The sequence below is a fragment of the Hypomesus transpacificus genome, chromosome 11 (genome assembly GCF_021917145.1).
Source record: "Hypomesus transpacificus isolate Combined female chromosome 11, fHypTra1, whole genome shotgun sequence".
NCBI classification, from domain to species: Eukaryota; Metazoa; Chordata; class Actinopteri; order Osmeriformes; family Osmeridae; genus Hypomesus; species Hypomesus transpacificus.
In genome coordinates this window covers 14,983,515-14,993,849 of record NC_061070.1, presented here as the reverse complement: position 1 = coordinate 14,993,849, position 10,335 = coordinate 14,983,515, and the positions used below count along the sequence as shown (strand labels likewise).

The window sequence follows — 10,335 nt, the reverse complement described above, 5'->3', positions numbered from 1 at the left end:
CCGAGAAGTGGTTGGTGACGTCACGAGTTTTCCTGAAAGTCAACAACAACCCACAGCGGCAACCTGACAGCGGCGGTGCACGAAACAAGTCGCAGCCACTTTCTTCAACTACGCTGCCGACCGCTGATATTCATTTGGAAATTAAACAATTCTAACAACTAGAGCAGTGCGTTCTTGTCTTTTTCTACACGCTGTCTTTTCTAAGCGCCTGCTCTGATAACGCGTTAAAGGGAAGCTCCAGCCCATAAATTACAGGAGCGTAATATCGGGGGCTGAAGGAAACCCCATCAGATCCCGCGCCAGGTAATAACCATGTCAACAAGCGTAGTTATATAGTGTAGTGTGCAAATTAGTCAGTGGGCTAATTATGTGAGTTTCGGCATTCACTCTGTGTGTTTCTGATAGTAGACACTGTGGTGTGGTTGTTGCTGTGCTGACAGCTACAGAAGACTAAAGTGCTGGATGATGCTGCAGAGAGCGAGGAGGCTGAGTTGAAGGAGGAGGGAGTTAGGGGAGGCGGCGAATTCTGGGTTCGGATATGGCCTAGTGCCTGTTCCAACCATCATCTCTCGCCTCTCAACCCTTTACCCTAGGAAATGGAATCCATACATGCCGTTAAAGGACAGAATCATATAGTCAGTTCTTTCGATTCAGAGGAAGCATGCAAATATCCTATCTAGCTGCTGCTGCTTGAAGCATGCTGCTGGTTGACAGCTAGCTCGGTGCAGTGAAGTGAAATGATGCAGGCTAGCTACAGTATCTGCAACAGTGATATCGTTTCAGTGAGCAACAATTTGTCTATTGCCGTGTTTTTGCCTTTGAGTTGTAATTATATTGTCAAACATGATATAACCTAAGTGTTTATTTGTAAATTGAGAGAGGCTACGTCCAAAGGGATAACATCCCCAACCATGTAAGATGAAATATAAATCAATGAATCTAATCACAGTAGGTACTTAATAGCCTACTCCTTCAAATGTTTTTGATTTTGATTTATGCAAGATTACCATAATTTGCTTTAATTGTTACTTTGACCATCATATAAACACTGATATCACAAGCCAACCAGAGCACTGCTCAATGTCCCTGTTGAACCTTTTAGATGGTGCTTGTGATATCAGACTATAGCCCAAAGCACTGACATCAGGCCCCAGAGAACTGTATGCAGGTTAGCACTGACATTTTTAATACAGCTTCATGTGTTACCATAACAACAACCCCTCTAAACCCTTCAAAAACCCCTTGCTGACCTAAATCTACACTTCCTGGCTGAAGTGTTTCCTTTAACGTGTCGGAATGTATATTTGTGTGCACACCTGTGTGTTTGTGTGTCTGTGTGCGTGAGCGTGCGCGCGGCGTAGACTTCAGTCGCCGGGCTTCTCGAGCGTGGTGTTTGATACTGGGAGAGTACGTCTGAGGACAGGGGCAGTGGCCCGGCCAGGTGTCCTGACTGTTTCCACACAGCCATCTAGAGTTACCCCATAGGGCTACAGGATGGAGCTACAGGCTTATCTAGATGTGCTGGCCTGTGGGTGTCATGTACAGCAACATGATCACCTGGCTCCTACTGAGGAAACACAAGGCTGTACCCTCCATCAGAATCTCCCTCCCCTCCCTGCCACAAACAAGGGCATTCATGTTCTTTTTTTTGGGATGTTGACGGGTACAGCAGCTGTCGGAAACTAGACTTATATCAAGGAAGAGTTTTCTTAGGGTTGCCTTTTAGAAAAATGAACAATAAAATGTTGTCGGTAGAATTCTGGAACGCATCCAGAAATAGTTAGCCTCTCAGCCCTCATCAGCCTTATATTTCACGTGTTCAGCTCGGCCACAGACAGGTTCTCCTGTTCCCCCGGTCTCTTGTGTTTCCGTGCGGCTTTTCTGATCTGTCTGTACAAGGCGAGGGGATAGTGCTTCCTGGACTATCATTTATTTCTGAATGGAGTCAGCTATTTCACAGTTTCTCTCTCGTCACCTTGCGTGCAGGCAGCTCGCCTCCCTCAACGTGGGTCCTTCTGTGCTTCCTTGGTTCTTCCCTCAACTTACCTCACTCTGCTGTCTCCTCAGATTTAATGAGGTAAATGGCCACAGCATGGAGTCTGAGGCTGTCTCTTTGCATCTGATATGAAGGCAGGTTAGCCTCCTGGTGGTTCATCAGTGCTGCTTTTTCAGATAGTCCTATCACTGATCTGACACTGTTGTCTTCGACCCCAGCTTGTTCAACTGAGTTTTTTGTTCATCTTAAATGTTGTGTATATTTTGTTGAATCTTTGTGTCTGTGCCCTTAACTGAGCGTAGTTGGAGTACTTAAGTTACCCACAATTCATTGGGGTGTTCCTATTTGGATTGGGAGCTGTTCTCTGAGGCAGCCAGACTGATTAATGACTGTGTCTGGACTGTGCACCCTTTCTCTCTTTTTTTCTCTCTCTTTCTGTGTCTCTTTTTTTTCTCCTATCTTATCTTATCTTTTCCTCTGCTGACAGTACCGGTTCTATAAATTATAATTTGACTTTGTTAACTTAAGCCGATATGCTCAGTTGACGAGACAGTATTTCCATAAGTATCACACAACCCTGCATTGACTGCTTACATTTGATGGCCCAAAGTACCTGGCCTACCTGCGCAACAAAGCCAATTCTCCTCTGTTGAACTATCCATCTCATGAGCTTTACTCTGATCACTTTAGTTCAAGCTTATTAGGGATAGTTGGTCTCAAATACTGACCCTCGTGTGAGGCCTCTGTCTATAGAGGAAATTAGCAAACGTGGGTCTGCATGACTTACTAATGAACCTTAGCCAGGAAGTAAGTTAGAAAGTATAACATTTACTATAAGACACATTAAAGACACAGTAGGGCTGTACAGTGAAGCTACAGTAAAGACACAGTAGGGCTGTACAGTGAAGCTACAGTAAAGACACAGTAGGGCTGTACAGTGAAGCTACAGTAAAGACACAGTAGGGCTGTACAGTGAAGCTACATTAAAGACACAGTAGGGCTGTACAGTGAAGCTACAGCACTACAGCCTGAACCCCTTGGATGTTCAGAAAAGGAACTACATGGAGGATGTTATTTCAGTCAGAGGCAAGGGCAACGTCCAGGCATCCGACTGAACAAGTGTAACACAAAACAAGGATTCCACCTCCACAGCCCTGGTTAGAAGTCTTGCGTTTTAGTGCTGTATTGAGAAAGTGACACTTAACGAATCCCAACTGGTGTGTATGAGAGACAGACTTGGGGGGTGCCTCAGACCAACTCTCAGGCAGTGACGGTGTGACACTGTGCTAACAATTAGCTGCCACCAGAGCGTGGCTCTTCACAGTATTCACAGAAGACTGCTGGTGGAGGATGTGCCCTGGGAGGGTGAGTGGTGCGTCATGTGTTCTCAAGCCTGCTATGATGAAGCTGTTCTTAGATGTGCCAGCGGCACACAGGCAACTGGAGGCTGCTCAGAACGCTAACGCTAAAGGAGCTAGCGGCTAGCAATATGTAGCAATGGTGAAGGCTTCGGAAAGAATGGTCGGACTTGGATCATCAATCCAACGGACATTTCATTTAAAGTCCACAGGATTGTGTCTGCACAATTAATCATGATTTTGGTCCTTTTGGTATTGTCTTTGAGTTTAGTGAACAAGAGGATCTCAATCCCTGTTTAATGGTTTGCATGGCATAAGACACCATTACATGGGAAACAACTCATGGTTCCTGCTCTCTATTGGTCAGTTGGACAGTTGGCCTTGGCCGGAGCCTGACTGATCAGATTGACCCACGAGTGATTGAGGCAGTCTTTGAAGAACTACACAAAACTGGATCAATATGTCGTTAGTCTGGGGAAATCAACCACTATTGCTATACTCAAACACAGCATAGTTTGAGGAAGAAATGCCAACCGAAATATCAATACTAAGATCTTTTGATCTTATGATTTCTTGCTCTCAGTAGAGCTTCAATGAGGCTCTTTAGTGATATTCCAGAGTGTGGGACTGAGGTAAGTAGAGGAGAACGAAGCCTCATCCACAAGTCAGACAGGCAGTCTTCTGCTTCAGACCAGGGCTCCACAGTTAGGAGATCTTCTGGTGGCTGCTGATGACAGCTACAGTAGCCAGCCTCCCAGTTTACTGTGTGCAGAACCAGCAGACCAGAGGACTGTATGTTGCTTGAGTCCAGGTACACAGTCAAACACAGAAAGGACTGTCAGTGGGTGGGTGGTCTGACCAGACAGGGATTGTTAGGGTTGGCAGAGAGGGAGAGAGATAGAGAGAGTTATTAGAAGGGAGGGAGGAAATGAAAGAGAGAGTGAGGTATGAGAAGAGGGAGAGAGAGAGGATGTAGGGGGTATTTGCCTTCACAATGAATGACTGAGTTGTTTGTCATGTCAGCTTGTGTAAGAATGAAAGGGGTTTGGAGGGGAGGAGAAGGAGGGAGGAGAGATATAAATCCTTACATTCTTTTTTTCTCTCTTACTTCCTTCCAGGCTGAGTCACTGCCGGGCGAAAAGGGGGAGGTCTGGAGAGAGAGAACGACAGAGAGGACGGAGGGGTGGGAGGGAAAGAAAACAACCACGAGAGGAGACGAGACGACACACCACTTGTGTGTGTGTGTGTAAGAGAGAGAGAGAGAGAAAGAGAGAGCGACTGAGCGAGCAAGAGGAAGAGCACGAGGAAGGGAGGGAGTGAGTGAGTGAGCGGAGCCCTCCCTCCCTCTCTCTCCTCCACCCCTCCACCCTCCTCCCTCTCTCTCCTCCACCCCTCCACCCTCCTCCCTCTCTCTCCTCCTCCCCTCCACCCTCTCTCCCGTGGAGCAGCGTGGTGTGTAGGAGCGGCCAGCTCGCCGTGGAGGAACCATGAGCGATGTCACCATCGTTAAAGAGGGCTGGGTGCAGAAACGGGGTGAGTACCTCGCCTCTCCTCCTTCTAGAAACATGCCGGTTTGTACGTGTGTGTGTGTGTGTGTGTGAGATAAGAGCAAGCATAAACGGGAGTGAGTGAGACAGAAATGGGTGAGCACATGGATGGATTTTTTTTTCTGTGTGTATTTGTGCATGCATGTGTGTGTGTGTGCATGTTGTCTGTGTGTGTGTGTGTGTGTGTGTGTGTGTGTGTGGGGCACGTTGTGTGGGTAAGGGAGAGAGTAAGAGTCTGTTTCTCTCCTAGGACAGGTTTCTTCATCACAGTCAGGCTTGACTGGCTGCTAAACGCCAGGGTATACCTTCAGTCTGATTATGTCTGAGACCAGGGTGTGTGTGATTGTCTGTGTGTGTGCTGTTGAGCCTAAAAACGTGGTAGAGGACCTGTGAGAGTTCCAGTGCACCCACGGCCTCCCCATCCTCATCCCTACCATCAGCCCCAGCCTCATACTGGGTATGGAAAGGGAAACTGAGTGCTTTAGTGGTTTGTCTTGGACTGGAGCCAATGCAACCTCACTCACCTCCCTACCTCCCCACCTCATTCACCTCCCCACATCCCCGACACTCCCCATCCCTCTGCCCCTACATCGGACTCCTGGATCTCCAGCTCTCTCATCCACTTCTCTTTTCAGTCTGCATGTCTGTCTGTCTGCCCACCTGTCTGTGTGTTTGTCTGTCTGTCTGTCTGTCTGTCTATCTGTGTGTCTGTCCGTCTGCAAGCAGACTCTTGGATGACCCAGGGAAGAAAGCTAGGAGAGTGAAAAGGAGAGCCAGCCAGGGGGAGAAAGGAGACGCAGCGGGCTAGGGTAGGAGCGGGGAGGAGGTGAGGGGTGATGGGGGCAAATGGAACAGGGAATCAATGGTGACCACATTTCCTGTTTACAGCCGAGCTGAATGGGTCAGTATGGAGAGAACAGCTGAAAAGAAGTGTCATTCCTTCTCCCTCTCTCTCCCACTCTGTCTCTCTCTCTCCCCCTCACTCTCTCTCATTCACATAGAAACAATTCACCCATGTCCTATTCAACAGGTTCTGAACTTAGTAGAGCTGAGCTACTCTCATCTCTACTAGCAGCAGAATGGCAGTACAGTGGAATGCTCATGTAGAACACTGGATGGGATTAGTTGATTGATGGACTGGAGAGATGACTGCCACGGTGTCTGTCAGATTATTAGCAGAACATTATGTCCTATAGTGGGAGGGGAAAGGGAGGGTTATAAGCAAGGGTTCCATGTCCCTTCCCTCCCTAGCCCCCCCCCCCCCCCTTCCCATCGCTGTCTCTCACTATATGTGTGTCCCCAAGGGGTTTGTGTTTGTGTGGATGTGACAGATTTGACCATGTGACCTCAACCAGGAAGTTATTAGTGTGATCTCACAGGGCAGTAGTAGCAGACCATGTGCTCATGCTCGTCCCTTCGGGGCAGACAGAAGGGGATTTCCAGGGCCCTATCCCTAACCCTCGTAACCAGGAATGTATTCTACAGAAAATGACACTGTCACACAGCAGACCGCTCTCCTCTCCTCCGCTCCTCTACTCTCTTCTCTCCTCCTCTCCTCTGGACGTCTCCATGGGCTCTTGTGTGTTTCTGCCTGCCAGCGTGTTCCTCAGACAGCCGTCTGTGCATATTAAGAGGAGTGCAGCCCCCTCAGTCACGACTCAGCAGTGTGTGTGTGTGTGTGTGTGCGCGTGCGTGCGTGCATGCGTGCATCTCTGTCTGCGTTGAGGGTTTTGGAGCATGTGTGTGTGTGTTTGACAGTGAGGGCTTGCCTGCTGCTGACCAGGGACTCAGAGGAGAGGAGGCAGTGGAGCAGGGTCGTGGAGCTGAGTCACCAGGACCAGGTTCTCTCCTGGAACACAAGAAGATAAGAGAGAGAGGGAGAGAGGGAGAGAGAGACTGATAGAAAGAAAGAGAAGGAGGTAGCTTTCACCTTCGTTTATGAAACAGGGATCTGCTGCCTTACGCAATCTTCTATAACAGTGCGGTTCATCCACATCCATGTTTTAATGATGAGGTAACCCCCCCCCCCCCCCCCCCCCCCCCCCCACCGGTGGGATTTCATTACTGAGCACGTGGACAGGGCACACCCCACTCTTTAATATAGGGATGCCATGGCCCTCATGCATGCTGGTCGCCATGGTCACTACTACTCCATTAGGACAATTGGGGAACCTTGACAGATGTGTTCCCAGGTGCTGCCAACCCCACACACACAAACGCACACGCACACAAACACACTATACTATCAACACCAACAACTATCAGTTTACCCAAGGCCATAGATAGCATGTAGTGGTGATGATGGTTGGCAATGATAATGCAAACTAGCCCAGACATTTATCGTCGTTCTCGTGGAGATGTGTGATACTCCCAGTCCTACTGTAGTACAGCTGGTCAGAGGCTAGGCTAGAACGCTGGGCACCTCAGAGGTCGTGCTGAGGATCTCCCATTTCCTGTGAGACGCAAACGTGAAATCGCCTTTGACCTTGGAGGGCAAGTCAAAATTGAAAGTGACCTGTCATCGTGTTCCCATCTTGGAACAGCTCTCCAACATCCTGAGGTAAAAGTAGTCCTTTGTGTGTGAAAAAAAAGCTCTTCTGTTCTCCGGCTTCCCTCTCAGTTTGCAGAGCTAATCTCCCACCGCCGAGCAGAGCAGAGCAGAGTTCCTCTGGGCCCTGTCACCAATCTAAGAGCCTCCTTTCATCCCTCCTTCATTCCTGACTAGTCCCTGTTCTGACACGACCAGATTGCGGAAAGCTGTTCAGTGAAGCTCTGGCACCCAGCTTGAAATACTTTGTCATATTTGTCTTGGAACTTGCATTACAGCTGGATGATGTGTGTGTGGATAGGTGCGATGGTGGATTTATCTGTGTTGTTTTGGTAGGTGGGCTAGCAGGCTACTGGGCCAGCGGGCAGCCATGATGGCTCTGTGGGTTCAGTGAGTTCAGTGCTGCCGTAGCCCCCCTCCCTCCCTACTCTGCCAGGCAGCCATTCCGGCTCTCAGGGTTCAGCCGGTTCAGTGCTGCTGGAGCCGCCTGCAGATCAGGTGGCAGTGCCAGCGCACTCCGATATCAATCACCCGCCCGCCGCTGTCTTGCTGTCGCCCTTCTCATCCCTCCCTTCTCCTCTCCTCCCTCCTTATCCTCCCCTCCACTGCAGCTTTCGGTGCTGCATAGACTGTCGACACACCAATCTCTCTCCTTCTCTCTGTCTCTTTCTCCCTCTCCCCCTTTTCTCGTTCCCTCGCTTCCGTTTTTCCATCCTTCTCCTTTCTTTCAGTCTCATTTACATTTAAACACGCACACACATACACACACACACAAACAGTGGATGTATTGTGGTGAACAACATCCTCTCTCACATCCGGAGTCAGAGCTTCTGTGTGGTTTTACAGACTCCATTGTCTAGTACAGAGTCAGCCTGTAGGGGTGGGATGGAATGGCCATGTTAGTTGTTGTTGTTGTCTTTGCTCTGGAAACATCAGAAGGCTCAGCCCTGCGTGCTACACTGGGGCCACAGGCTACAGCCAAGGCCCTGTTAGCATAACAGGCTCTTTCTATTTCGTAGACACTCAACATTTGAAAATGTAAACACAGAACCGATGGAATGCCCATGGGTGAAATTCTGGACTACTAGAGTTCAGGAGAGGACCAGAGAAGGTCCGGAAGACTCTCAAGGAAGGTGGGAGTTGGGAATGTAGCAGCAAGCAGGGTAATGGGATTAGCTGAAGCTCAGGAACACTAATCTGCTGACCTACTCCCACATCTTTGATCACTGTCTGGCCAGCCAAACACATACGCACACAGGGCCTCCTGTGTTCCCTCACACAGAGAGGAGAAGGGGGCTGGCAGACAAACAGGGATTGGATGAAGTTGGGGACAGGGTTTGGGACGGGTAGACCAAAGAAGGGGTGAGACAGGTGGGTGATCAGGACAGGGGTGAGGCGGAGGAGGGGTGAGACAGGGGAGGGGGGACACAGGGGAGTGGAGGGCTGAGATAGAGGAGAGGGGAGGGGTGAGATAGAGAAAGGGTGAGATAGAGGGGAGGGGTGAGATAGAGAAAGGGTGAGATAGAGGGGAGGGGTGAGATAGAGAAAGGGTGAGATAGAGGGGAGGGGTGAGATAGAGAAAGGGTGAGATAGAGGGGAGGGGTGAGATAGAGAAAGGGTGAGATAGAGGGGAGGGGTGAGATAGAGAAAGGGTGAGATAGAGGGGAGGGGTGAGATAGAGAAAGGGTGAGATAGAGGGGAGGGGTGAGATAGAGAAAGGGAGATGAGATAGAGGAAAGGGTGAGGGGGGAGGGGTGAGATAGAGAAAGGAGCAGGACTGGGGACACATCCCACCAGGCCTGTCAGTTTATTTACTCTCCAGCTGAAGTGATGACCAGAAGCACAAGGACAGGCTGTAAAAGTGTGTGTGTTTCTCTGTGTGTGTGTGTGTGTTTCTACGTGTATGCACGTGTGTGTTTCTGTGTGTGCCTGGGCATTTGTGTGTATGTAGCTGCTGGCAAGGATTTACAGCTGTCACACTGACATGCTCCACAGGCAGGTCGGCGGCCCGGGGCGAAGTCTCGACTGTGTGTTGGAAGCATCATGGGATCTCATGATGCTGAATGTACCCTGTGTCCTCTACCCCTGCCTGCTCCAGTGCAACAGCTGGACCAGTCGAACACTGTCTCCCCGACTCTCCAATGTATTGTCACTGCATGGAGGTTCGTTCAGCCAGGAAGAATGATCACCAAACAGGGACTGGATTGTAAGGATCCTCATGTTCAAATGATGTCCCCATGATTTCCTTTTACCTTCATCCTAGAGAAACAAACGGCGATCCTTTCCTGTTTTCCCCAAACTGTACTTGTTAATACAGACAGCTGTTAATGCCGTTTCGGTTTGCGACCATATCTGCTCTTGTGCATGAAAAGTGAACGATATGCAGAGCTATGTGATTTATAAGGTACGTATATGACCTGTGAACTAGACTCCAGGTTGGCTTAGCTCTACCTAGCCCCACGTCATACCTGGAGATCTACACAACGAAGTAGGGATGTGCTGTGGGTCATGTTCAGGTGATGCGGTCTTTGTCAGTTTGTCCCTGGATACCACAACTAAGTCTGCGTGTTTGTTTACATTTCTTGATGTAAGTCTCTCTAGAAGGTTGGATCTTCTTCATGGAAATTAGGGTCACACCGAGGGGAGCAGGTGGTTAGACCTGTACGTTCTTGCCTGGTTGTGTGGGGTCCATTCCAGGTGAACCCTGGTGTTCAGGGATCCTCTTGGGCCAAACTCCCCTTAAGCTTGTGTGCATGTTTGCACACACACGTACACACTCACACACATGCACACACACACATTCCTCTCACTACCTCGCAGTACCTCAGAGGACACTGAGAAGGATTGAAGGCACGAGTGTGTGTGCAGTGTCAAGTCAAGGTAAAG

The 10,335-nt window shown here is 49.4% G+C and overlaps 1 protein-coding gene across 2 annotated transcripts in view; it reads left to right on the top strand.

Moving 5' to 3' along the window:
- Positions 1-4,820: 4,820 nt before the first annotated feature.
- Positions 4,821-10,335, top strand: part of LOC124473588 (RAC-gamma serine/threonine-protein kinase) — a 35,106-nt gene continuing 29,591 nt past the window's right edge. For both annotated transcript variants that reach the window (XM_047029179.1, XM_047029178.1), the window contains exon 1: positions 4,821-4,887. In XM_047029179.1, the coding sequence (XP_046885135.1) occupies positions 4,842-4,887 (46 nt within the window). In that variant the 5' untranslated portion in view covers positions 4,821-4,841. The remainder of the gene's footprint in view (positions 4,888-10,335) is intronic.